Source organism: Jaculus jaculus, chromosome 9 (genome assembly GCF_020740685.1).
Source record: "Jaculus jaculus isolate mJacJac1 chromosome 9, mJacJac1.mat.Y.cur, whole genome shotgun sequence".
Classification (NCBI taxonomy): domain Eukaryota; kingdom Metazoa; phylum Chordata; class Mammalia; order Rodentia; family Dipodidae; genus Jaculus; species Jaculus jaculus.
Window position 1 is genome coordinate 124,531,329 of NC_059110.1, and position 27,582 is coordinate 124,558,910.

The following is a 27,582-nucleotide window of genomic DNA, read 5'->3' on the forward strand; positions in this document are numbered from 1 at the left end:
CTCTACCACCCACCCTGGGTGGCCGGGTGCAGCTGGGCGGAGCTGGGGGCGGGAGGGAGGAAGCCAAGTGAGCGGTGGTCGGCCAGACAGACATCTGTGGTTCGAGGAGGGTGTTCCACAGCCAGCACCCTCCGTCCCGAATAAACGGATGCCCGCAGAGGCCAGGGCAATGACCGAAACACCGCTCCCTGGGCACAAGCAACTCAAAGGGTTCCCACAAGTCTGGGGTGCTATGTATTGCCGCACTCTCAGCTTTTCCTTGAGAGTCCCAGCCCAGACGTGAATTAGGTTAAGAGCGTCCGGAACAATCTGCTCCTCTCACTTGGAAGCTAAGGAGCTGGACCAGGGTGTTTGGAGCTGCAGACTCCTGGGGGCAGCCGCTCCTCTGGGTCGTGAGGCTTCGGGCACGCTTGTGTCTCCTAGGAGGGTGCCTCGGTTAGAGTAAAGGGGGCTGGGACAGGGCCATAAATTAGCCCAGATGTGGGTTGGTGCCAGAGGAGATGGGTCACCGAGGGGAAGGAGACAGGGTGAGTCTTTAGTCCCAGACACCCCACGTTCAGACAAGGTCTGGTTTCCAACATAGCCATCAAAAAAAACCCAACGGGACTTTATTGTTAAAAAGAAAGGTGAAAAAGTCACAGGCAAGTAACAAAACCAGACCCCCTTCACCACACCCACCCATCCTATGTGAAGTCCCCGGCAGTCCCTTCCCCACCCACCCAGGATGCCCTTGTCCCTGGGGTGGCCCCAGGAGTCCCGTCTCACTAATAGCTCCTCTCCTTCACTGCTAAGGATGACACTGGCCCCGGGTCTGGGTCTGTGAAGGGTTTTGGCCACAGTGGTCTGTCCAGAGCTGGGAGGCTGTGCCACCAGGGCTCACCACCCTTTTCCATGGCACTGAAATCACGGAGGGGCTGAACAGACACCCTTACACTTCTCCGGTCTTGGGAGCAGAGCTCAACCTACTGAGCTCCTGGTCCCATTGGGCGCCCCTCTGCTCAGCTTCTGCCTCCTATTCCCCACTGCCCCTCCCTGCATTCAGTCCTGGGTGGGGGAGGACAAGAGTAGCCGTCGCTGGACAGAGCTAGTCAGTTATGCCGGAAACGCCCATCTTTGCCAAGGGTGCTTGAGCCATGGGGTAGGCTGGGCGGGCGAGTAGCTCGTCTGGAAACACCAACTGGATTGGAAACAGGAAGGGGTGAGGGATCCCCAGGGCCTGCAACAGAGGAAGACCCGGAATGCGTCATTTAGGAATCACTCGCACAATCTCAGTTTACCAATCTCACCAATACTTCTCTAGAATCATGCTTCCTGCCAGAGGCAGGGAGCTCGGCCTGTCTTCTCCCTGGGCTGGCCAAGGCCTCCCCTTGCCCCAGTCTCTCCCCTTGCTGATACTGACCTGTGTTCTGGTTTGGAGGGAGTTTGACTTTGGCCAGAGGCAGCATGACTTTTCCCTGTTTGACCCCAGAAGCCGGGTGTCTGCACAGTGGCATCTTGTGGTCCGAAATGTTTTCTAAGGGACGGGGCCCCAGGAGATGTGTCTTGGAACGAGCTAGCTGTGTGGTTGGAGAAGAGCGAGGTGAGGCCGAAAGCTGCCCAGGGCTCAGCTGCAGAACCCCACGTGCCAGCCCGGGGACAGAGGCATGGCTGAGGATGGGGCCTCTAGGTTTAGTACAGGCTTGGAGGTGCCCTGGAGCTTCTGGAAGGATCTGATTCTCAAGTCCCCCCCACCCACCAGGAAACTGGTCCAGGCACCTCACCCCTTGTCCCATGACTTCAAAGGATCGAGACCTCCGCTTCCTCCTTTTCGCTTCCGTTGACTCCTCCCGTTTTTTGCCTGGGCTTTTCTTCTGGCCACGGACCCAGGGCCCAGAGCTGTCACCTGAAGGTCCAGCTGCCCGGGAAGGGGCCTCGCCAGTGCTGCTGGACAGGTTGTCCTCGCTGGCAGCGTGCTGCAGGGTAGGGCTGGGTGGCCGCTTGCAGGCCAGCGGGCCAGATGGCCGAGAGTCTTCAGCCTCACTCAGCGAGTGTAGTGACAGGCTGCTGCGCTCTGTGGCAGGTGCCAGCAGGTGGCAGCCCTCCATGCCCAAGGCCTGCGAGCGCCTCTGGGCAGCCTTCGCTGAGATGTACTTGATGCGGGTCAAGATCTCTTTCTTCTCTGCAGCAGACACAACAGTGCCCAACCCCGGGTCAAGGTCACCTCCCACCACCCTCCTCACGTAGTGGAAGTGAGCAGACGCTAAGACTGGAGGGTTTCACTCCAAGGACCCCGATTTGCTTGCTGTTTAAGAAATTTGGGGGCATGCTCTGTGAGCTTTGGTTTCATCTGGAAATGGGATTGCCAAAACTATCCCCCTAGGGTCACTTCAAGGATTCATTAAGCCAATGGGAACAGGGCCTGATGGTGCATGCAAGCCTGTAATCCCAGCTGCTCAGTAGACAGAAAGGTTACAAGTTCAAAGCCTACCTGTTCTACAAAGAGAGTTCAAAGTCTGCCTGGGCAGTTTAGCATACCCTGTCTCCAAAAAGAAAGTGAAAAAAAAGGGGGGGGGCGCTGGGGATATAGCTCAGCAGTAGGGTACTTAATTAACATCTGTAAGACCTTAGAATCAATCTGAGAGCGAGGAAAAAATTGAGGTAATGGGTTAAGTCTATCTTATCCAAGGGAGATAGGGATTCAACCAGTATTTGCTACTGTAATTAGTCAGTGGGAATGGGGTGTGATCCTAAATGCCAAATGTCCCTATTGTAATTTCTGATTGTGGCCCCATCTCTGCTGTGTCCTTAAGTAGGTGGCTAGACCTCCATGACACTGGTGCAGCTAATGCATGGGTGCCTTCAGCAGGGCTGGGTGACCTGAGCGGCTCAGACCAGGGTGATGCATAGCAGGGGCTGGATAAGTGGATGGGGACACACACACCTTTGTGGGACACAGGAATCTCCGACAGATTCTCACTGCTCTCGGGGGAGGAGTTGACCCGGCTGCTCAGGCTGTCCTGGGGCAAGACCTGGAGGTGAAGTGGTTTGGGAAAAGAAAGGCCTTGAACCCAAGAGCAACCCCTACTCCTCACTTTGCAGAAGTTGTGGAGCCTTAGGGGTGCTGGCCATTTCAGAAAGATTCCACCCTGATGGCTGTGTGTCTGCCCTGTATTGCTTGCTTCCCTCCCTAACCCCCAGCAGCAGGTCCAGTGCGTGCCCAGGGCTCACCTCCTGGGCCACTAGACTGCCCACCTGGATGGGAGGGGGTGTGGGCACAGAGGAGCTCTTCACCTGCCAAGCCCGGGGACTGGCCTTGAACACACGGTGGGCCTCACTGTGGTTGGCAGAGGAAGAGGGAGCAGTTATTGACCAGGCTGGTACACAGAGATCCTACCTCTACCCCAGGAAGGAAACTTGGTGCTGAGGGAGAGAGAACTCAGGAGTCCTGGCTGCAGACCCACACTGCTTCTTCCCTATCCCTCTGGTTCCACCTTCCCCACAGAGTCCTTATCTGGGGCACAGGTGGCTTGCAGGAAGCACCTCACCTCTCCGTGCCAAGGGGCGGCAGGTTGCTGTTGTGTGGACGCTGGGCTTCGGTGCCCAGGGTCTTCATACTCTCCAGGTCAGAGTCTGGGGTCAGTGTGACTCCTGCTGGGGTGATTTTGGGCAAGGAGCTGTCCTGGGGGGTGGGGGGATGATAAGGATGAACAGCCAGAAGACTTGGTCCTGGACAGGTAATAGCGCAGGGGGAACAAAGGCAAACACCATGCCAACGGCTGCCATATTGGCTGGGAGCCCCTTAAAGCCATTCAGACTTTGTCCTGGACAAGAGCAAGCTGTGGTCTATTAGTCAGTCTTTGTAATAAGGTTTGATAACCTGATTTCCTGGGAAGGCATCTGGGACCATATTCCCCCTTGGTTTTTGTTCCTTTTGTTTTCCAAGGTAGGGCCTCACTCTATCTCAGGCTGACCTGGAATTTACTATGTAGTCTCAGGGTGGCCTTGAGCTACACAGATCGTCTACCTGTGCCTCCAGGGCTGGCATTAAAGGTGTATGCCACCATGCTCGGCCTCCCCTTGATTTTATTTATTTATTTATTCATTCATTTATTTATTCATTCATTCCAGTCAGGGTCTTGCTGTACTGCCCAGACTGTCCGAGAACTGGCCAACTTCCTGCCCCAGCTTCCCAATTTCTGGGATTACAGGGTTGGCCCACCACACTGGCTAGGGGCCACTTTTAACATCTCGGATGGGCAACGCTGACCGGAAGACCTTGGCTAGGGACAAATGCTAGGCAGGAATGCACAGGGAAAGGGGGAACCTCACCCAGGTTTTGGCAAAGGCATTGGGGGGAGCGGGGGAGGTAAGAAGGAAAAGAGGTTAACTCCATCGGTGTTGCCCACCCCAATGGGTGGGGACTCCCCAAGCCTTCAGTGAATGAGCGCGTGCCCAGGCCTGCCGCAGAGCCCACCTGCAGGGCCCTGGAGGCCACGCGGTCCATGATGGTGGCCCGCTCGAGGTTGCCCTCCTCCAGCTCCCGCAGGTACACTTCGTAGAGTTCCTCCAGGTGCCGGGGGACTTCCAGGTTGCAGTCTGCAGGGGAGGGGAGGAGAGGAGAGGAGAGGGCGGCTCCGCGTAGGCCCGCGCGCCCTCCCGCCAGCGCCTGGGACCCGCGCGCCGCGCCCTACCGTCGATGATCTGCCTCTGGCCCTGGATGATCTCGTCGCAGAGGCTGCGGTGCTGCTCCAGGCGGCGCAGGGCCTCGCGGCGGTGGCGCAGCGCGCTGTCGCGGAGCAGGGCGTGCGACTGCATCTCGGTGTTCTCGGCCGCGAGCTCGTGCACGCGGCACAGCAGGCTCAGCACCTCGCGCTGCTCCTCGGAGCCGATGCGCCGCGGCAGCGTCTCCTCCAGGCGCCGGCCCCGCGCGCGCAGCTCCCGGCAGCGCTGCTCCAGCGCCAGCTGCGGAGGGCGGCGAGGGTCATGGCCTGCCCGGCCTGGCATCGCCTCTCCAGACCCATGCCACTTCCTCCCCGGTGCTGGGGCTCCAAGGCGAGACTAGCCCTCGAGGCTTGGAGCCAGGGGCTGCTGCAAGGTGGCCTTTCTGTGCCAACCTGGCTCGATCCCAGTCCTGCGAAGGGAACTTCAGCACCCCTTGCCCCCCCCACAAGGTGAAGATGTTATTATATTAGCCACCATGTTTTCAGTCCTTGCTTTGCGCCAAGCATTAAGTCTTGCCACCGTCCTCATTTGGGCGTCACCACGACTGCTCCCATTTTGTAGAGGAGGATATGAGGCAACAGAGAGATGAGGGCCACTTGGCAAGATCACCCAGGCTTTGTGGCCCGAGGTACTAAGTCTCTCCCCTTCCCCAGATCTTCTTCCTTCTCTCAAACCTACTCACCCCTGGACCCACTCCCCGCCCCATACCTTCTGCTTGCTCAGTTTCTTCTGTTCGCCCACCAGGGCGGCGATGTTCTCCCGTGCCGAGGCCACCTCTGGCGGTTCCAGGGCGTCAGGCTCATCTCCGGTGTCAGAATCCTTCTCGCTGTCATCCTTGATGAAAGATTCCTTCCTGCGCTCCTCCCGCCATTTGAGGGCCCTCCGTGACTTCTCATGCTCCCAGCTGCAGGAGCCCCGGCCAGGGAACCATGGGATTCGGGGAAGGGCAATGAGCTGCCACCGCTCCAGCTCCTCCATCCTAGCCCCCCGCCCCCCGGGGGGGATGGACCCGGAGGGTCCCAGGGCAGGAGTGCGTACCCAGCGATGGTGAGCAGGTGGCGGGAGGTGTCGATCTGCACCTCCATAGCTTGGTGCTCCAGCTCCAGCAGGCGCCTCCGCACGTCCATCTGCTCGTGGAAGGCGCCCATCAACTGCTCACGCAGCTGCCCCATCTCAGCCTGCTCTCCCTGCCCGCTGTGCAGTTGCACTTCAGCTGCCCGGGGGATGAGGGGGTGGAGATGGGGTCAGCCCAGGGGCCACTGCAGGCCCACCTGGAATCCTTCCCAAACCACTGCTTCCACTTCCTGTCCCACCACTTCCTCCGCAAAGACCTCTTGGATTCCTCCCTCCTCCTACATCCCTCTCTCATAGTGTGTCTTCAGGCTGCAAGCTCAAGATGACTGCCAGCTCCTCAGTATGGGCCAGGCTTCCGTTAGCCCTCACAGCACCTTGAACGATCTATAACAAGGTGCCCCCACATCTTTGCTGTCTGTTGGCAAACCATTACAGCAGATGCCCAAGGCTCCCGCAGTGCCCAGGTTTTGTGATTCCACTCATCTCCAGCTCCCCAAGGCACAGAACACGGTCCTACTTCACAGGGAGCAGTTGAGAGACTCGCCCAAGACCATCCAAGCAGGGAGACCCGGAGCAGCCAGTGCCTGTCCCCTGAGCCGTGTGAGACCACCCGCGAGGGGCTAAGGGAGCCGCGTCGCAGCTGCACACCTGCAGTTCACATGCACACCTTGGATGTGACGGATGTCACCTCTGTCCAGTCGAGCCCGGGCCTGGCTCTGCCCTGCCTGCTGGTCTATCTTGCATTTGAGTCTCTGAATCTCGCCACGCAGGTCTGCGATGATGCTGGTGTACTGGGCGATGTGGTAGGAGACGTTGAACAGGTTCTGCTTTACCTGTGGGAGGGGAGCACGGGATGAGGGGCGAAGGATGGGATCATGGCTGGTCCAGGAGCCAGGCCCTCCTCCATGGTGCTCACCAGATCCCGACTGTGGGACCTCCCTTTATCTCCCCTGTCCCGCCTCCCTCAGCCCCGGATGACACCAATAACCTCCTTGCCTCCAAACCCACCACCTGCTAGCACACCTCACGCCTCTGCTGGATGCCCAGCCCTAAATGCTGCTTCTGGTCATCAGCCCCCAGTGGCCCCCTGTTGCTCAAGGGCGGTGGTGCATTTCCTTCTGCTCCTCGGCCTGATGTTGAAGGTCCTCTGCTATCTGATAGTTTTCCTTTTGGACTCACTGCTGCCGCATGAATGTTCTCTGTAGTCAAGTCACGGTCCTATGCACCACCAACAGCCCACCCCCTGCCCCCTTGCCTGTCTTTCCTCAGTACCTGCTATTAACATTCTGAACTATCAGTGAACTCTTCAAGGTTCACGCCTCGTTTTTCCCCATGAACTTCCAGCACCCGGGGAAATGGTGGGCGGGTGGTAGGTGTTGGAAGAATGTTTGCTGCACACCACATTCCAGTGAGCCGTTCTCCCTTCCACACTCTCACTGGCTGAGGTGGACGTCTTCGCCAGAAAACATGAACTTGCACATGAACTTAGAACGCAAGCAAAGCCAGCTTTGGTCTCTTTCTCCTTGACTAGCTGGGAAATCGATGTCCTTAAGCCTCGTGGTCCTAAACTATACAGTGGGAAAGCAGGGACCTCTCACTGGTTCTGAGGTTCCAGGGGACAAGATGTCGAGAGTACTCCGATTGTGACTGTGGTGATGAAGAGCTTGGGGTGTGCAGAGCTCTGAAGGAAGCTCTGAGAGGAAGGGCAGGTGGAGGGCCAGGGTGGCGCGGGAGGCGTGAGAGAGCCCTCGGGAGCTGGCGGTGCAGGGGGAAGAGCTTAGGGTGACGGTCACCTCGGGGACGAAGCCAGTGCAAAGAGGGTGGAATGGGTGGCAGAGACCCACCAAGGGGACTCTTAATCAGTCCAAGAGGTTGTGCCCATTGGACAGTCCAGGGCCCCTTACCCGGGTCCTAATGTTCTTAGCTCGGCCAGCATAGGTCAGGGTGTTCCTGGACTCCTCAAAGGCGGTGCTTGCTGGACTGATGTGGGCAATCATCACAGTGCGACTGTTCCCTCCCAGAGAGTCCTGGGGGACAGCAACAGAGAGGTGCCGACGGGAAACCACCTCCCCCAGAGCCTTCTCCTTAAAAGGCGAATTATCACGCCCTCCCTGGCCTGGGTGAATTATCACCCTCTCCCCAGCCCAGCTATTGCAGCTGGGGTGGGGGTCTCAGAGCCACATCTCTTCTCACCTTCAGCACCCCTACTGGGGAAGGTGTGGGTCATTTTGCACCTGTCCCCACCTCTGCAGCTTGTGGGAACAGTTCTACGTTAGGCTAATTCAGGAGTCATGTAAACCATGGACCTCTGTTGGGTTCTTATTTCCAGCAGTTACTCAGAGAAATTCCTTAAACTCTGTGCCTCAGTTTCCTCATCTGCACATGTAATCCCCTTATCTCACAGAGCCACTGAACAGACTAAAGGGCTGGTTGGCAAGGCCCTGAACACAGAGATCAGCCAGGATTAGGTAGTCAGTGATATCACAACTATAATTTAAGACCAAGGGTGGACCCAGAGGAGGTGACCCCCAAACAGTAGACTCCATGGGCTGCAAGGCTGGCCATCTCACGAAGCCTCAAATCTAAGTGGCCCTTGGATCCCTCTGGCACCTGAAAAGGGGTTCCAGGCAGTTCCCGCTCCTTTCTATGGCCTGCCCATTGGTTAGGGTTGCCAGAAATGACACAATACACCTCCTTACATTCGCACCTCACATAAATGGACATTTTAGAAATATATCCCAGATATTACACCAGGCATATCGACCCCAAACAAACTGTGGCTCATCTGAAGTTCAAATGCACTGGCTGTGCTATCTTGCTCTCTGTGCAGCCTGGGAGACCCACCCTCGATGCTGGTTCCCATACCCAGCTGCCCTGGTACCTTTAGGAGCCGGGTGAGCTTGCTGTCACGGTAGTTGATGTACTTGTTGGTGCCCTTGTCACTCAGCGCGTTGATGCAGTTGCCCAGGGCCAAGAGGGAGCGGTTGATGTGGGCCCCCTCCTTCATGCGTTGCCCACGGTTCTGTGTCTGGTATATGAGTGTGTGGGGGGGCGGGGGTCAGCAGAGGGCATGACTGTGGCCTGGTGGAAACAGGCCATACACCAGCACCCTAGTAATCCTGGTAACAAGACCCATCCACTCTCCTTGAAACCCCAGAAAGATAGAGAAGGCCTTGTCTCACCCTCTTTTCCTCCTGTCCTTCCCCAGCAGCCCTCCGTCTCTTCGGGATGCCAGGCCCGCCTTCGCCCTCTGCCACTCTGGGACACCGCTCAGAGCCTCATTCATCCCCCCGCCTTCCTGAGGCATACTTCCGTCCCAGTCCTCCAGATACTGCCTTACTCTGCCAGCTTCCCGGGCTTTCCCACAAGAGCTGTCATGCTGCCTAGGCTTCCCTCTCTGGGACAGCCCGCCCCATCCCCTGTGCCCCAAGAGCAGAGCAAGTCTTACCTGGGAAGCACGCTCAGAGCCGGCCAGGTCAATCATGAACAGCCGGCCGTGCCGCACCTCCTGCAGGATGTTCTTGACCCGGCTGCGCTGGCGCACGGATACCTGGAGCACGGCATGAGAACGGGAGGACGTCTGGTTGGCAGCCGTGGGCTCCTGGGTCCTCTGCCGGTTCCCCTTCATCAACAGCTGCATGATCTGGGAGGGAGAGATGGGGGCGGCTCATGGGAACCACAGAGAGGTCCTGTAGAGGGAAGCTCAGGCCTGAGCAGAGAGGAAGCTGAGGAGCCTGGACAGAAGGCTCAGTGCAAATGGGGAGGCTGCGTGGCTGGCCTGGCCACTCCCTAGGGTCAGCACATAGGGGCGTGATGGAAGATGTGACTCTCCGGGTTGCCACTGCTTGGGACTGTCTGTCCCAGCAGCTCCCTGGCTTTTGTCTGTGCCCCCACCCACATCCTCAGCCCTTCCAGTGTATGCCCTCCCTGAGCACGCCCCTCAACTGCCACCCGCTGGCTGCCCATGACTCGCCTCCTTGGCATTGATGGTAGAGACCTCAGTGATCCCGGCCACCTGGATCACCCCTTTGGAGTCCTCTCGCAGCTCCAGGTACCCCAGGGCCGGGTTCAGCAAGTCCCTGATCATCTCATTGTAGATCTGATGGGTCCATGAGAAGACCAAGGATAGGAGATGGGACCAAGGGGACGAGAGAAGGAGACAAAAGGCAGGAGATCAACCTCCTACCCCACCCCACGTGGCCCCTCTCCTGAGTAAGAAGGTGCGCCTGCTTATGGACCTCAGCCCCCCCGAAAGAGGCTCTGGCTGGGGGAGCACATGCCTTTCCATAGCAGGATGGCTTCAGCACCCATAGGAAGACACCAGCCTCCAGAGCCAATGACGAAGGAGTCTTGAGAGCTATGGAGCCATGTAGGGGTTCCCTATGCAGACATGCCAGCTCTGGGCAGGTTCGGGGAGCTGACCCGAGCCAGGACACCTGGCCAGATGGCCTTGCTTGTCATTAAGCAATCCTCAGGCTACTTCCTTCTCCTGGGTGCCTCCCTTGCCCACAAAGACAAGCTTGAGTGGCCTAGACAACACCTGCTGGCAGCTCCCCTCACTGTCCCTTCTGAGCCAACGCCCTGGAGATTATCAGTGCCCAGAGAAGCCAGGTGGAGGCTGGCCCACTCGCCTGCTTCCCCCTCTCAGGCAACTTAAAGCTTCATGAATAAGGTATATATTTGCCACCATGCAGCAACCCTAATTTCAGTTAATTAATTAAGGTAACAGGTTTCCTCTTTTTCTTTCTTTCTTTCTTTCTTTCTTTCTTTCTTTCTTTCTTTCTTTCTTTCTTTCTTTCTTTCTTTCCTCTCTTTCCCACTCACTTCCTCCATATTCCTGGCCCCTTTGTATCCTTCCTCCCCTTCCCCCAGAGTAATCCCCTTTCCATTTTAATGTCACATGTATTCTATTACCCTCTCTCTCTCTCTTTCTTTCTAAATCACCCTCCTCCTTCCTTAAGACCTCTTTTTCCCCTCTCACGGTCCCCTTCTTGGTTTCAGGACACACTCATCCACTCACACATAAAAATTAAACTCTAGTATCTGCATATGAGAGACAATAATGCAGTTTTTGTCTTTCTGAGCCTGAGTTTTTTCACTTAATCGTTTCCAGATCCATTCATTTCCTACAAATTTCTTGATTCCATTTTTCTTTCCTGCTGAAAAAAATTCCATTGTACAGATGTACCACATTGTCATCACCCATTCATGTGTTGATGGATATCTATGCTGGTTCCTTCTCCCAGCTGCTGGGAATAGAGCAGCAACAAGCACGGATGTGCGAGGCTCGGCCCCCACCGTCCTGTCTGGGAAAATGGGGACCTCAGAAGCGATGGGCACAAAGGAGTATGAGGAGGTGGCATCCGTGGAGTATAGTATCACGGCAAGTGTGGCCTTTAGAGCCCTGGGTCCCCAAGTTAGAATCCCCGCTCCCTCATTCCTGTGTCCCACTGATCTAGTTCGTCTAACCTCCCTGAGCCTTAGTTTTTTTATCAGGTGGGAACTCACAGTATGCATGTGGGGGAGCAGCCATGACGAGAACCCCAGAAAACTGCCAACAACTCCAGAGAGGTGGGCCACCTCATCCTCCTATCCAAGCCTGGTAGGGGCTCACCTCCAGGTAAGACATGGACACCTCATATTCCATGTCGTTGCTGGTCTCCTCGATGGCTCGGAAGAGGTCATTGAGGGTTCGGACATAGATCCCTGGCTCGTGGTCAGTGCCCAGCATGGTGTAGGTCTTCCCGCAGCCTGGGCAAGGCAGGGAGGGGGTAGGCTGAAGTCTTACTGGGCAAGTGCACCTAACGATCCTGGGCTGTCCTGGAGGCCAGGGCCTCCCAGATGACTAGAGAGATGGAAGGGCAGGAAGGGTGATAGCCTTGGCTGATGATGGTGTCTTGGGGGCTGAGGAGGGGGGCCCTGGATGAGGTAAGGTTTGCATCAGATCCATCTTTGGTTCCTGCCCTGCCCAGCCCAGCCCAGCCAGCTAGCTGTGTGGTGGAGGGCAAGGGGTCCTGGTACTCAAGAGGCATTGTGTTTGGTCTTTATCCACACTTGACCTCTCACCTGTTGGGCCGTAGGCAAACACGGTGGCATTGTAGCCTGAGACGACACCTTCGATGAGGCTCTTGGTGGTAGCCTGATACACCGTCTCCTGTAGGGACGAGGACACCTGTCAGGAGTCTAGTAGATAAACAAGACATGGCACAGATGCACGTTCTGGCCCTGGAGAGATAAGCTTTCTATCCCAGAAGTCTCAGGCCAGAGATAAGAGAGGTCGGAAGTGAAGGAAGGGGTTCTCTGTTTACATCCTGGGGGGGGGGGAGGGACGGATGCCAGCTTGCAAAGGATCTTAGGATATCTGAGACGCACCCCCACAGCTGGCTGCCAGCCCCCAGCCCTGACCATGCATTATGTTCGCTCCTGGGAGCATCCGGAAGATGGGTGAGATGGGGTCCTCAGGAGGGTATCAGCTTTCCTGAGATTGTTCTCCACCCACTCTCCCCACACCAGATGGGCTCCACACTCTTTCTCCTGGGTTCCATATGGGCCCTGTGCACGGCGGCATGTGAGTGTTAGCCAAGTGCGTTCCTGAAGAAAAGGGCAGGTTTGCAGCCCGGGAGGCACACGACACATGAGTCTGTGTCATGCATGCGCCATGCAGTGGTACCATGCAAGTCTACAGGTGTGCAGCCATGAAAACACATGTGGAATTTCACAAGTGGGGAAAGCTCCCAAGAGTAGATCCCTGAGGGAGTGATGGAAGGTAGGTTAGGGTCAAAAGCAAAGTCCTGGAGAGATGGCTTACCAGTTAAGGCGCTTGCCTGCAAAGCCAAAGGATCCAGGTTTGATTCTCCCAAGACCCACATAAGCCAGATGCACAAGCTGGTGCTTGTATCTGGAATTTGTTTGCAGTGGCTGGAGGCCCAGGCACACCTGTTCTGTCTGTCTGTCTTTCTCTCTCTCTCTCTCAAGTAAATAAATAAAAATAAAAATATTGGAACAAAAAGCAAAGTCCTGACTGATTGAGAGGGGGAAGGGATATGATGGAGAGTGGAGTTGTGAAGAGGAAAGTAGGAGGGAGGGAATTATCGTGGTTTATTGTCTATAATTATGGAAGTTGTCAATGACAAAAATTTTTAATTTTTTAAAAATTTAAAGAAAAGCAAACTCCCCTGAGGACTCTTGCTTAATGGGACAGAGGGTTGACAGGGGCTGAGGATCCTTCCTGAGTGGGACAGAGGGGTGACGGGGGCTGAGGACCCTTCCTGAGTGGGACAGAGGGGTGACAGGGCTCCTATGTGTTTGCAGCACAGCCCTCCCTCACCTGGGTGGCAGTGAAGTCAAAGGCCACATCAAACAGGTAAGACTTCTCCCGGGAGCGACGTGCACGAAGGATGTCGTCAGGGTCCTCCATTGGGTCCATGAGGACCACCATCTGCAAAGGTCCCCAAGGAGAGGTCACAGTTACCTGGGGGTTCCTGCAGCCCTACGTCAACTCCTGTCTCTCTGTCTGCTCACTGGGCTTCAGATCAGGATGCTTGGGGGCAGAAGCCTCTCTGGTGACAAATATCTGTCCCGAGGGAGGCACCATTCCAAGGAAGCTGAGAACATGGTGGTGGGGTGCACCCCCAACTACAGCAACCCCAGATCCAAGGCCTCCTCGGCAGCTGTGGCACCAGCCTCCCTCATGCTGCCTCTAGGCAAGAAACATCAGCGACGTGGCTGGCTGTTGTGGCACGTGTCTTGTGTGACCAGATGCTCTGAGCCCATTTCATCTACACAGCCTTGCTTCGTCCCACTGTAGCTGATGTTACAAGGAGCTCAGGGCACAAGCAAGCACTTGTGCGGGGTACACACTAGCCCATGGTGGAACACAGCTCAAAACTCAGGACCCAGGTTCAAGCGTGGCAGACTCTTACCTACTTTTCCCTATGTGGCCCCTGGGGCCCTGCCTGGTCCCCCCATCCATGCCCAGCTCCCAGTCCACTCCAGACCCAGGCAGGGAAAATTGCTGTTGGCAGCTGTGTGACAAGTGTGAAGATGACAGCTAAACTTGGGAACCTCCCTTGTGCCCAAGAGGATACCTACGTCTCTGGACTGAGCTAAGAATAGAAGAAGAAGTTGTGGGGTCCAGGGCTGGAGTGAGGGTGCCCACCAGGGCGTCCTTCCCTGCACAGGGTGCGCTGGTATGGTCAGGTACAGAGGGGAGCTAGCTGGGTTCTTCCCCTATTCTAAAAGTGACCAAGGAACCCATCTTCCAGAACAATTGGGAAGCCACTCAGCTCTGCCCAGGTCCCAAGTATGCCGAGCCATGTTCTTGGCTCTGTCCAGGAATGTGGAGGAAGGGGCTGGAGTCTTGCTGGAGGTCTAAGGTAGAGGGTGAGAAAGGAAATGAAAGAAAGCCTTCATGGACTCGTGGGTGGGCTTGGGTTTGGGGGATGGAGGGCCGAAGGAGCAGGCCCAGGAGGGGCCATTGGGCAGGCTCGGGATGGAACTGAAAGGCTTCCAGTCCTGCCTCTCATTAGCCAAGCGTTCTTGTGCAAGCCTGGGACCTGCCGGAGCCTCAGTCTCCTCCTCTGTGGAGGGACCTGAGGTGTGATCTCCCTGCAGGGCTGCTCAGAGCCCGTGAGACAACATGAGCGACACATGCTAAGTGCCCAGGGTCTTCCTCCGGGGAAGCACGGGAGCAGAGCAGGGGAGGGGACGTCACCAACCACCCAAACGCCTGGCTGCTGCCAAGGGTGGACAAATGAAACACACTGCCATGAAAGACAAGTTGAGAGAGACACCCTCGCCGAGGACAATGTCAGCAGCTTCTGTACACAGCGCGTCACCGAAGAGGTGCCTGGCACCTGGAGTGCCAGACAAGGGCCCCTGGAGGCCGGCCGCTGCCAGACAGCCCAGGGAAATAAGCCATCCCGTGCTCCGTGGCTAATGAGGAAGGGAGGATCCCAGGGGTCAGATGCCACAGAGGAAAAGGGGCACCTTTCCTCCCAGTGCCCATGCACACTCACACCTAGTACACATTCACTCCAGTTCAGTGTATACGAAAATTCACTCCCAGTACACACTCACAAATACAGATTTTAAAACTTTTATTTATTTATTTTATATAGAGAAACGGAGAGAGAGAGAGAGTGCATGCGCACACCAAGGCCTCTAACCACTGCAGATAAACTCCAGGCGTATATGCCACCATGTGCTTCTGGCTTATATGGGTACTGAAACATTGAACATGGGACTTTAGGCTTTGCAGGCAAGTATCTTAATTGCTAAGCCATCTCTCCAGCCCACAAATAAAGATTTAAAAATATGTTTATTTGCAAGCAGAGAGAGAAGAGAGTGAAAATGAGTGTGGGCATGCCACTGCAAATGAACTCCAGAGGTGTGCACTACTTTACACATCTGGCTTTATGTGGATACTGGGGAAACTAAACCCAGGCTTTGCAAGCAGGTTCCTTTAACTGCTGAGCCATCCCTCCAGCCCTGATTTCTCTTTTGAGACAGTTTTGCCTTGAGCATATGACAGTCTTCCGGTCTCAGAATCCCAAACGCTGGGATTATAGGCAGGCACCACCCTCTCCAGCCAATAGGTGATCTTTCTTGAGCCCTTTAATAAGAGTTCCCGATTATTATTCTCAGATAGGGAAATGGAGACCCAAGGTCTCTTTGGTTGAAAATGGCAGAGCCACGTTTGGGGATCTTGGCCACCTGGCTCTCAGACTGGGCCCTGTCCATCCTCTGAATCATCTCTCACCCCTTTGTCCTCCACTGCTTCCACAGGGGCTTCTGGGGTGGGGTCCCTCAGCAGACATCACGGTCTGGTGAGCCCTCTTTGCCTGCATTGCTCACATGGCCCCTGTTTGCTCTTTGGGCTTTGGGGGAAAGATTCTGGCCAAGGAGGTGAAGCGAGTCCTCACAGAAGGCCAGGCACTAAAACCAGATTGTTACGGGGCCATGAGGGGAGGCCGACAGTGGCTTTGCTCCCTCGCTGGGTCAGCAGCAGAGCCAGGGCCTGTGTGAACAGAGAGAAGGGACACAGCATCCGGTGGCCACAGAGAAGGCCTACGGTAGGCTGAAGGTAAGGTGGCAGGAGGCCAGCTTGGGAATGTGACTGAACTTAAAGGTCCTGTGGTGGGCCCCCCTGTCAGACCTGAGGATTTAGAAGGACAAAGCCAGTGGACTCCCCTCTCCATTGTTTAACTGTCCTGGGATCAAACCCTTCTCTCCCTGGGTCTCCAGAGCAGGTGTACATCTGAGCTCACTGTATCCACCTGACCTCAGGTAACCGAAAGATCCTTCCATGCCTGGCAGGAGGGGATCCCCAGGAAGCAGAAATCTCAGCTAATCAGATGAGCCCCAGGATAGCCAGTTAGAGGGAAAGCTCCGGAAAGGCTGGGTGCTGGCTCTACACCACAATGAGCTCAATTCAGGGCATCCAGGCTGCCACTGTTCCCTGGGGACCCACCTGTCCCCAGTCACTGATCACCTCCTCAGGGCCTTAGCCTCAAAGCCTCTAAGCCTCCTTCAGGGTCCAGGGTTTGTTCTCTGTCCCAGGCTGCCCCAGTATGAGGCCTGCTCAAATTTCAGGCCCAGCTGAAGATGAACCCTAGCTGCAAGGGCCCTGGCATGGGTCCCCGTGCGACGCAACAGAAGCCTGGCTCGCCACTGCAGCTCTCCCCTCAGGTACCAGGGCTCCTGTGGGATATGCGGTCTCAAGGGCTATGGGTGATGGGGCGAGTGAGCAACACGCAGCGTCCCCCTCCCCTCCAGTCAACCTTCACCTGACCCCCAGGCCCTGCCAAGTTCACCTGGGCACCTGGTGCCTTTGATCTTCAAATGCTCCCACATCAGAGGGCTCTTAGCAGAGCTGCCAGGATTCCACTTAAAGAGGACTTTGTCTATCGAGGCTCCAACCCCCACCCCGCCACCCCCAGAATATCATCACCCCATTCCTGTCCACTCTAGCTCACAAAGGAGTCCTTGTGCCCCTTGACCAGGTGAACCAGAGCTGAGCCATACAGGGGTGGGACAGAGAGCTGGCACTGCCAAGAAGCCCAGCCTGGGGTATTGGGGCCAGACCAACTCCTTTGCAGAGCATCTCCACCTACCTAAGCACTGGGCAAGGCCTCAGGGAGACGGAAAAGCGAGGCCTCATGATCACCCGGTGAGGGGCTGGGGAGATGGCTCACAGGTAGGGCAGGTTCCCCAACAAGGGCTCCCCTACCAGAAGAGGCGGGTGAAGCATGGGCACCAGGGACTTTGCTGTCATACCCACTGTCAGGAGCCTTCGGTGCTGGCCAGAGGTGGGAGTCAGCAGGAGAGGGAAAGTGGCTATCTGCTATCTAGAGCCTTCTGGTTTTTTAAAAAATATTTTATTTATTTGCAAGGAGAGACAGTGAGAGAGCATGAGCATTAGGGCTTCTAGCCACTGTAAATGAACTCCAGATGCACATGCCACTTTGTGCATCTAGCTTACGTGGCTGCTAGGAAATCAAACTCAGGTTGTTAGGCTTTGCAGGCAAACACCTTAACCGCTAAGCCATCCCTCCAGCCCAGTTTTTCCTCCAGCCATGTTTATTTTTTTTATTTTTTAATTTATTTATTTGAGAGTGACAGAGAGAGAAAGAGGTGACGAGAAAGAGAGAGAGAGAGAGAGAGAGAGAGAGAGAGAGAATGGGCGTAGTAGGGCCTTTAGCCACTGCAAATGAACTCCAGATGCATGCAAACTTCAGACGTGTGCACCCCCTTGTGAATCTGGCTTACATGGGTCCTTGAGAATCAAGCCTCGAACTGGGGTCTTTAGGTTTCATAGGCAAGCGCTTAACCTCTAAGCCATCTCTCCAGCCCATTTTTTTCTTCCCTTCCTTCCTTCCTTCCTTCCTGTTTTTTTTTTTTTTTTTTTTGAGAGTGACAGAAAGAGGCAGAGAGTGTGCCAGGGCCTCCAGCCACAGCAAACAAATTCCAGATGCATGCAGTCCCTTGTGCATCTGGCTTACATGGGTACTGAAGAGTCAAGCCTCGAACCGGGGTCCTTAGGCTTCACAGGCAAGAGCTTAACCACTAAGCCATCTCTCCAGCCCCCTGGTTTTTGTTTTATAATGTGTAACTGAGGTTGGCCTAGAATTCCTGATCGTCCCACTTCTGCCTGTTCAGAACTTTCCCACTGGCGTGCACCACCGCAACGGCTCTGTTGCCTTCTTCATTTGGGACAGTTTGACTCCTTGCCTGGTGCTCACCTCCACACGCTCATAGCTTCTTGCTTGTCCCCAGGGAACCAGTAAGATGGACTCCAGCTCAGCTCAACTGAGAAGTGGAGGAGGAGCAATGGAGCAGCACATTGGATGTTCGACTCCAGCCAGCGCCCGCTGTGGATGAGCGCGGGACTCTGCAAAGGCCCAGCTATGAGCACGTACGGCACATGCTGCACACCACCCCAAACCACACTGCACGCACCACGCCACACCACAGAAAATTGGCCAATAGATAAAACAAGCGTCATAAAACAGAAGTCAGACACGAAGGACCAGTCACACACATTAAATGTCCACAACGGATAACAGAGAGGTGGGAAGTAGCTTAGAGGGTCGCCTGGGGCTGGGAAAGTTGGAGAGAGAGCTAAGCTTGCACCATTCCCTGGTCATTTTCTACCATAGTCAACTGTTGGGGAACAACAGAGCCTAGGATTCTCCCAGTGGCTACTACAGAGAGCTCCCCGATGCTCCTGAGGCCCCAGCTAGCAAGTAGGCTAGAATCAGCTGTCTCTACTGCCCTCACTGGGCACTGGGTATCGGTCACCTTATATTTTATTTGTCTTTCACAGTAGCCTCACACTTGTGGCCACAGGCCTCCTTACATCACCTCTAGTCCTCCCCATAGCTCTTGGGTGAGCAGAACAGCTCACTCTCCAGTTCTCAGATCAGGAAAAGGAGGCCCAGGTCCTTGGCTTGCCCTTGGACAACCGTCAGGGTGTGTCAGGGCTGCGTGCCAGGATGCTGAGGTCCACAACTGCAGAGCCTTATTATGCCCCTGCTCTCCTCTTTTGTGCCCACATCACACCCTCCTGCCCCTCCTGCCTGGCTCTTTCCGGCTCTGCCCTGCCCTGGCCCTGCTGCTGCTTGGACCTCCAGGAGGCCCCTTGCCTGGCGGTGGCAGTTGGGCAAATGCTAATTATGGGATTATACACATTGCCCATTGACTTAAATCCTGCAGATAAACATCCTGGAAGGCTGGGATGAGGCTCAGCAGGCTTGGGCAGGGGAGATGGGAGAGGAGGGAGGCTGTTAATCCCCCAGCCTGCAACACCTGCCAGGCCGCTTCTGTGCTCCAGACCTCCTGTGGAGTCCTGTTTCACGACCCAGTCCCTCACCAGCCCTACTGAGGCTGAGCACATCCTTCCACGGGTATATCCATAGGGAGCTGGCCGCAAAGAACCACTGCGAGCTCTGGTGCGGGAAGCGAGGGCGTCAGATGTGACTCGGTGGGTAGACTTCTCGCCCAGTCTTCACAAAGTCCTGAATTCCATCCCAGGTGCCTCATAAACTGGGTGTGGTGGTCCAGGCCTAGAGGCAAGAGGCTCTGAAGTTCAAGGTCATCCTCAGCTACATAGTGATTTTGAGGTTGGTCTGAGCTACATAAGATTCTGTCTTTAAATATATATATCTGTGTGTGTGTGTGTGTGTATACATATATATACATATAAATGTATATACACAGAGAGAGATGGTAGAGTTAACACTGGAGCCTAAAGCCATCCCACAGTTCAGGTTCAGCCTTTGAGATCAGTAACATTCATTCCCCCCGCCCCCCTCCCCCACCACAGGGCAGGTACACTGTTTAAGCATTGTACATAGACCCAGGTAATGAAGGCATGAGGATCATTATCCTGTGTTCTGGAACCCAAACCCTGCAAGCCATCCGAAGTGGCCCCTGCACAAGCCCAAGCCCTAGCTCCAAATTCGCCAGAATCCAGGTTCGTACTAATTGTGTTTTCTTTCTTTGCTAGGGTCTCACTCTAGCCCAGGAGAACCTGGAATTTACTATGCAGTCTCAGGATGGCCTTGAACTCACAGAAATCCTCCTACCTCTGCCTCCTGAGTGTTGGGATTAAAGGCATGCACCACCATGCTCAGCTGTCTTTCTTGTTTAAAGAAAATAAAGTCTTGGGCTAGAGAGAGGGCTCAGCGGTTTTTAGGCACTCGCCTATAAAGTCCCCTGGGTTCAATTCCACAGTGTGCCCATGTAAAGCCAGATGCATCTGGACTTTGTTAGCAGTGCATGCGCCTCACCCTCCTTCCCTCCCTCCCTCTCCCTCTCCTTGCAAATAAACAAATAAGTAAGTATATATTTTTTTTAACGACAAAGTCTCATGATTCTAGGTTTGCCTAAACTGGCTATGTAGCTGAGAACAATGACTTTGGACTTGTAAGAAGATAACCTTGAACTTGTGATCCTCCTGCCTACCTCCTTAGTGCTTGGACTACAGGCTTGTGCTGCCATTTTTATGGTGTTTAGGTTTGAACCCAAGGCTTCCTGCATGTCAGGCAAGTACTGTACAAACTGAGCTACATACCCAGCCCCACACTGGCCTCTTGCCACCTGGGCACTCTTTGCCTCTGGGTACTGCCCCTCCTCTGCCAAGCTTGTTGCTACAATCTCCTGAGTCCCAGGTGTCCCCAGGAGAATGATGCCCAGCCCTAAAGAAGGCTGTCCTGAGACTCCTCACAGTGGCTGACTTCACCTCACTCAGTTATCAGTTATCTGCGCTGGCCACTCGGAGCCAGCCACACCACTATCTCCACGTTGCTCTGTACTAATATCCCAGTTCATCCCACTGTCCAACCACTGGGCCTCAGACCTTTGGAGAGAGAAGAGAGCTAACTGGCCCCCGACCAAGCTGGGTCACTGAGCTTCCCTCAGTGGCAAGGGTCCCTGAAAGGGACGGATGAACAATGGTGTGGTGGTTTGGATGTGAAATGTCCCCATAGCTCATGCCTTTGGGACTTAAGTCTCGTACTCAATCCCCAGCCGATGGAGCCTTTGGGAGGTGGAGCCTTGCTGGAGGAGGCGTGTCACTGGGGGCAGGCCTTGGGGGGAATTCATCCAGCCCTGCTGGGCATGCGTTCACTAGCCAGCTCCCTCTTGCTGCTTTCTCCCAGCTGCTGTGGCAAGATGTGATGCCAAGCCTCTGCCGTGCCATGGTGAAGCTTCCCCTCGAAACTGTAAGCCTGAAATGAGCCCTTTCCTCCCATCAGCTGCTTCTGCAGAGTGTTTTGTCCCAGCAGGGAGAAAGGTAACTGCTCCACACAGGATCCAAAGGGCTGCTTAGAGTGCGAGGCAAAGGAAGTCAGTCCTCCATGCCAGTTCCTGGAGTCCTGCTTCTTAAGGGCCTTGGCTGCCAGGGCTCAGCCAGCCTGCCCTTGCTTTAGCCGTTCACGCACTGTAGTGCGATAGGCTAGACCAGGGCCCACTTGTGCAAGTCCATCTTTGAAGCCCAATGGGGACAGAAGGAACTCGGGGAAGCGCAGGCGTCGGCATTGAGAGCCCTGTGGCCACCCTGCTCAGATAACGCTCATGACACCTCGGCAACAAAGAAGCAGCCTGTTAGGACGGCCCAGCTCTGGCCTGGTGGGAAGTATCACTTGGTGGGCTAGGCCAGCCACAGGCCAAAGCCCCTCCCTCCGCCCGCAGGGACAGAAGGAGCCAGTGTCCGTCCACGGCGTGGGCACACAATGGGCTGTTCCCTCGACGGGGATGTTCCCAGCCGTTCGTACGGATCAGCCCCCAAGCCGGCCGGGAGCCAGGAGCAGCGGAGAGAGACACCATTGTCTCGACACCAGAGACCTGAGCTCCGTGGGGACACTTGGACAAACAGCCTGGGCAGGAAAGAGGTCTTCCGGCTCCCCCCGACCCAGCATCCAACCCAGCAGCTCTGGGGAAACTCAGTCTCTAACTGACGTCCACAAAGCTCCTCCCATGTGCAGGCACTGGGCACGCACAGGCACGGACCCTCCCAAGAAGGCCCTGCAAGGGCTGGGGGCAGGCCTCAGCTGGCAGAGTGCTTGCCTAGCATGCCCACAGTCCTGGGCTCAGTTCCCAGCACCGTATACTCTGAAGAGACGTGGGGGTGCCTACCTACAATGCCAGCACTTGGATGTCATCAGGAGTTCAAGGTCATCCTTGGCTATATAATGAGTTCAGAGCCAGCCTAGGATACATGAGACTTTGTCTTCATAAACCAAGAAAAGGGGCTGGAGGGATGGCTCAGTGGCCTACAAAACCTAGCAACACCGGTTTGATTCCCTAGTACCCATGTAAGGCCAGATGCACAAAGTGGTGCATGCATCTGAAGCTCATTTGCAGCAGCTACAGGCCCTGGCACACCCTTTCTCTCTGTCTCTCTTTACATCTCTATCTGCTTGCAAATAAATAAATAAAAATATATTTTTTAAATATTTTATTATTAATTATGTATTTATTTGAGAGAGAGGGGCAGACAAACAGAGAGAGAGAGAATGGTGTACCAGGGCCTCCAGCCACTGCAAACGGACTCCAGATGCATGTGCCACCTCATGCATATGACTTACATGGGTTCTGGGGAATGGAACTGAGGTCCTTTTGCTTTGCAGGCAAATACCTTAAGTGCTTAGCCATCTCTCCAGCCCAATAAAAATATTTAAAAAAGAAAACAAAAAAGGGGCTGGAGAGATGGCTTAGCAGTTAAGGCACTTGCCTGTGAAACCTAAGGACCAAGGTTTGATTTCCCAGTACCCACATAAGCTAGATGCCCAAGGCAGCACATGCATCTTGAGTTTGTTTGCAATGGCCGGAAGCCCTGGCAGTGCACCTATTCTCTCTCCCTCATAACTAAATAAAAATTCTTTAAAACAAAAAAAGAGGAGAGGGCTGGAGGGATGGCTTAGCAGTTAACGTGTTTGCCTGCAAAGCCAAAGGACACAGGTTCGATTCCCCAGGACCCATGTTAGCCAGATGCACAAGGGGGGTGCACACATCTGGAGTTTGTCTGCAATGACTGGAGGCCCTGGCACATCCATTCTCTCTCTCTCCCTCCCACTTTCTCTGTTAAATAAATACAAATAAAATATTTTTTAAAAGGAGCTGGGTGTGGTGGTGCACGCCTTTAATCCCAGCACTCGGGAGGCAGAGGTAGGAGGATCTCCATGAGTTTGAGGCCACTCTGAGACTCCATAGTGAATTCCAGGTCAGCCTGAGCTAGAGTGAGACCCTACCTCAAAAAAAAAAAAAAAAAAAAAAAAAAAAGGACTATAAAAAAAAAAAAAGGAAATAATACGGCAATAAGACTGTCTTCATGTCAAAGGACCCTACTGTCAGCTTCCCGGCCATACAGCTGCAGGCCCCACTCCACGCTATGGTTCACGTGTATTCACACTGCTCCCAGAATCCATCCCTGCTTGCCCTAAGCACTTTGAGAAAGAACAAAGAGGGTGGCGGATAATCTGAGGCTTCATGAGCTCAGCTGGAGGGAGTGTAGATGTTCACACGCCTGTCTCTGCTTGAAGTGTGCCACCCTGCCCTCCTTGACCCATCCGCCAGCCCATCCATAGCTCAGCATCCCTGGCACAGAGAAGTTAGCAGTAGAGGCTACTGTCAGGCCACACCCGCAAATACCCCAGCACCCACAAATACCCCAGCACCCGCAAATACCCCAGCACCCGCAAATACCCCAGCACCCGCAAATACCCCAGCACCCGCAAATACCCCAGCACCTGCAAATACCCCAGCACCCACAAATACCCCAGTACCCAAGTTTTCAGCTACCCACCCGAATGAACACCCTGGCTCCATTTACAAAGTTGGCTTCCGCCCGCGTTTCACACCTCTGCCCTTCTCTCTCTTGCCTGGACCACAGTGACCTCAGTTACTCAATTGCACCATGATCCATGATCCTCTTAACACACGGCCTTTGCATATAACAAGTCCCTCTGGTTGCAATATTTCCTCTTTATGTTTATCTATTTATTTGAGAGAGAGATTGAGAGAGAGAGAATGTGCACGCCAGGGCCTCTAGCCACTGCAAATGAACTCTAGAAGCATGCGCCACCATGTGCATCTGGGTTACATGAGTTCTGGGGGGTTGAACCTGGGTCCTTAGGCTTCGCAGGCAAGTGCCTTAACCACTAAGCTGTCTCTCCAACCCACCAGTGTTTTCCCTTGAGCACTCTCTTAATGACCTCTTCTTTACCCTCATTTCAGTTCCAGCTCTCTCAACACCCTCATGGGGTCTCTGGTTTATTTTTTGAGATAGGATCTCACCATGTAGCCCAGGCTAATCTAGAATTCTTTTCTTAACTTTTATTGACAACTTTCATGCATATAGATATTATACCATGATGATAATCCCCTTTCTTTTCCCCATCCTTAATTCTCCCCTTGAATTCTTGATCCTCCTGCCTCAACCTCCCAAGAGCTTGGATTATAGATGTGTTTTACCTCACCCACTCCACTACATCTTTTTTTGTTGTTTATTTTATCATATTTTATTTTATTTTGAGACAAGGTCTCATGTAGCCCAGGCTAGCCTTGAACTCTCTATCCTTCTGCCTCAGCCACCTGTACACCACCCATGGTGCCCCTGCCCCCCGGGATCTCCAGGCCTGGGCCAAGCCCCTCTTAATCTCCAGGCGTTTTGTTTTGTTTTTTTTTTCCAGCCCTCCCTCGTTTGTTTCCGATCTTTGATGAACACTGTCTCCCTGCACTAAACTGTGAGCAATGGGAGGAAGACAGGCGCTGTTAGGTTCAGGGCAGTTTCCCAGCTCCTGGCACAGTCCCCAGCATGACAGAGGGTCTTGAGACATCATTTTGCCTCCTGTGCCTCCCTCGTCATGGTGGCATGAAGACCACGAGAGCAGACAGTCGAAGATTTTGCCAAAGGTGAACCTGGCAGAGGTGAGTTTCCACTCTAACCATCTTAATCTGTGTGATCGGTGACAGGCCAAGGTGGGGCAGTGAAGCCATGGGCACCTGGAAATAAGTGGCCAGGGCTCACGCACGCCATGCAAGCTCTGGGCTTTCCTTGGGTCATTCTAGGCCAGTCTTGAAGATGAACGGGGCGGGGGGGGGGGGAGGCTGGTGGGGAGGTCCTTGCAGCCCAGGCAGGTGTGCCAGCGACCTGAGCCAGCCGGGCTCGCCCATGCAGCTCCTAGCTGCAGCCCCACTTACTTGCTCATCCACCTTGTGGGCAATGAGGGTGGCTCCCTCTTCCAGCTCTGCCACGCTGATGGGCCGGACCCGGAGTGCCACCTGGAAGGGAATACCAGAGTCCTGGGTTGGGGGCGGGGGGACCGTGCTTGGCCATGGAGGGCTGCCAGGGCCGCATCATTCCTACCCCAAATCAGCCTGAGCTCTCTACCATCCAACCATCCCAGGCTCCCTGATTCTAACAACTCCTTAAGTCAGGGGTTATGGCCTAGGCCGGAGGACAGCAGGTCCGTAGGGTGTCAGGCTCTGTCTGAGTCAGTGTCTCCCCCCATGAGAGACAGAGCAAGCACCGGGCAGGGGAGAGAGCTGTCTGCTCAAGCCTCATGCTCAAATTAAACACCCGCAGCTCCCTTGGGCTTGAATTTAAGAGTCCCGGGCAATGGAGCTGCTTGGGGGTATGCATTTGTGAATAAGATATTGCCAGGGAAGGCGGTAGGCTGTGGTATGAGGAGCTGGGCAGTTAGGCTGGGGCCGGGGTCTTCTGCTTGTCAGTTTAACAACTTGTGGTGACGTCCTAGTAATCCCAGAAGAGGGTCACCGAAGGAGCGGCCCTCTATTATTCCCTAGCCAACGAGATGCCGGGCGTGGTGGCACACACCTTTAATCCCAGCACTCGGGAGACAGAGATAGGTGGCCCTGGGACTACATAGTGAATTCCAGGTCAGCCTGGACTAGAGTGAAACCTACCTTGAAAAACTAAAACCAAACAAAGCAAAACAAAACAACAAAAAGCCCAATGGAGTGAGGGAGAGAAAGGGAGATTTTTTTTTGTTTCTTCTGATAATTGGAGATGCACTTTCCCGATATGGGGGTGAACCTAAAGGGCCCTCACTTCCTATCACCTGCACAGCCAGTTAGGTCATTTCAGTGGCCTCTGGGGAAGGGAGGACCCTGGTCCTGCCTCTTCACATACACACTCCTGAACGCACGGAGGCAAGCCTTTTCAAATAGGCCCATTCTCATTGCCTGAGAGAGTGCCGCAGAGCCGGACTGGCCTGGGACTGGGGCCAAAAGCTTCCCTTTGCAGAAGTGGGAACCTACAGAGATGAGGTGTTAGGGTAACTACCCTGCTGATGGGGTGCAGGCTAAAAAATCAGCAGTCAAGGCCTGTGAAGAAGGGTACCTGGAGAGAGACAGACTTGCACCCACCCCCTAAGCCTAGTGGAGTCTTGGGACTACCAAGTTGCCTCATGGCTCCCCAGCCTGGCACCACACATTGCCAGGAATCTCTATCTTCCACCTCTGCCTTCTCCTTCCTCACCGACCTCATCCATGCAAGGCTGGGGGACTCTGCAGTCACCCAGGTAGCCTCTAGCATTTCTCTGAGTCTTTTGAAGTCCTGGCTTGGACAGGGCCTGCGTTACAGCCGCTCAGGGAGCCCATCCTGCCTCTCCTGGCCTAGGAGGCTCTGGCTTTCCTATCTGTGGTCTCCAGTTCCCTTTAAAGCCAGATCCCACTGGACTGGGGTCCCCTCTGGCTCACCCCCCAATTTCTTTCTGTGGCAGTAATTCGGATCTCTTCCCGGATCCTAGAGCTGTGTCTCCTCCCAGAGGCGACTCAGCTGGGGAGGGGACGGAGTGCTATGGTCCTAACCTCAGGAGGCCATCGTACCTCCTCCTGGACACCTGTTTGCTAGGATTTAGAAAAAGTTCCTCAGTCCCTTCCCAGCCCCCATCTCCTGCGTGTCCTCTTAGTGGACGCTGTGTGTGTTGGAGGCTCCCTAAGGCTGTCCTAGCCTGCAGGATGGGCGAAGAAAAGGGGGAGTCCCAAGGAGGGGCTCCGAAGAACCTCACCATGAGTTGCTGGTCCTTGGAATCCCCGCTGTCCTTCATGCTTGCGGTTGGGTGGAGGGACTCAGGCCGCGAGGGCTGGCATGGCTCAGGCGCACCTCCACCGTGGTCTCCTCGGGTGGCTCTTCCGCCTCTGCTGCCTGACAACCCGAAACCAACGACGCGCCCGCGGCCGGGGCGCTGACCGGGAGGCGGAGCCCGGGAGGACACCGCCGCCGCCCCGCCCCCTCGCGCCCGCCGCCCGCCGCCCGCCCGCCTCCGCCGGGGTGGCACCGGGCCTGCGCCGCCGCTGCCCTCTGCCTGTGCAAGTGTCCTCCTGCCTGCGCGTCGTCCGTGCGTCCAGCGGACCCATCGGCGTCCGTTTGGTAGCTCCTCGCCGCCGCCTGCCCGCGCCCCAGCTCGCGGCCGGGGCTGCCCCGCTGCCTTCCAGGGCGCCCGCCGCCGGGCACGCGGCTGGCTGGGCACACCCGCCCCTGTCCCCGCGGCCACGGTCATCTGCTCCAGCCTGGCGGTGGCTCAGCGTCTCCAGGGCGCGGCTGGCTGCTTGGTTTCCATGGGCGTTGAGGGCATCGAGGCCGTGGCGGCCAGCGCCGCCCCGGGTGGGTGTCTGCGCCCACCGTCGGTGGCAGAGGCTTGGGAGGGCGGTCGTCTCGGTACCCCCGGCGGTCCTGTGGTGCAGGGGGGGTAAGAGCCCGGCTTAGCTGGGGGTGTGGCAGGAACGCCTCCTCCGTGATGTCCACTAGCAAGCTAGGCAAGGACTTCTCACCCCGTGATC

The 27,582-nt window shown here is 55.3% G+C and overlaps 1 protein-coding gene across 1 annotated transcript; it reads right to left on the reverse strand.

Annotated features, from left to right (window-relative positions):
• Positions 1–586: 586 nt before the first annotated feature.
• On the reverse strand, positions 587–26,955 carry Kif19 (kinesin family member 19). Its single transcript, XM_004655151.2, has 20 exons — positions 26,811–26,955; positions 24,979–25,059; positions 13,103–13,213; positions 11,842–11,929; positions 11,390–11,526; positions 9,749–9,874; positions 9,224–9,418; positions 8,657–8,803; positions 7,680–7,802; positions 6,443–6,608; positions 5,740–5,914; positions 5,410–5,605; positions 4,671–4,941; positions 4,454–4,575; positions 3,525–3,658; positions 3,208–3,313; positions 2,921–3,008; positions 1,761–2,158; positions 1,400–1,556; positions 587–1,216 (listed from the first exon to the last, which is right to left on the reverse strand). Exons 1-20 carry the CDS (start codon positions 26,847–26,849, stop codon positions 1,089–1,091), a joined length of 2,988 nt encoding a protein of 995 aa, XP_004655208.2. The 5' UTR covers positions 26,850–26,955; the 3' UTR covers positions 587–1,088.
• Positions 26,956–27,582: the final 627 nt, after the last annotated feature.

What these genes read in the sequence shown, in the direction of transcription:
- Kif19 (XM_004655151.2), bottom strand. Translation starts at nt 26,849, where the DNA reads ATGAAGGACAGCGGGGATTCCAAGGACCAGCAACTCATG. An exon ending in CCAAGGACCAGCAACTCATG is followed by an intron (nt 25,060 to 26,810) that starts GTGAGGTTCTTC and finishes ATTCCCTTCCAG; the next exon opens with GTGGCACTCCGGGTCCGGCC. An exon ending in GATTCCTGTGTCCCACAAAG is followed by an intron (nt 2,159 to 2,920) that starts GTGTGTGTGTCC and finishes TGTCTGCTGCAG; the next exon opens with AGAAGAAAGAGATCTTGACC.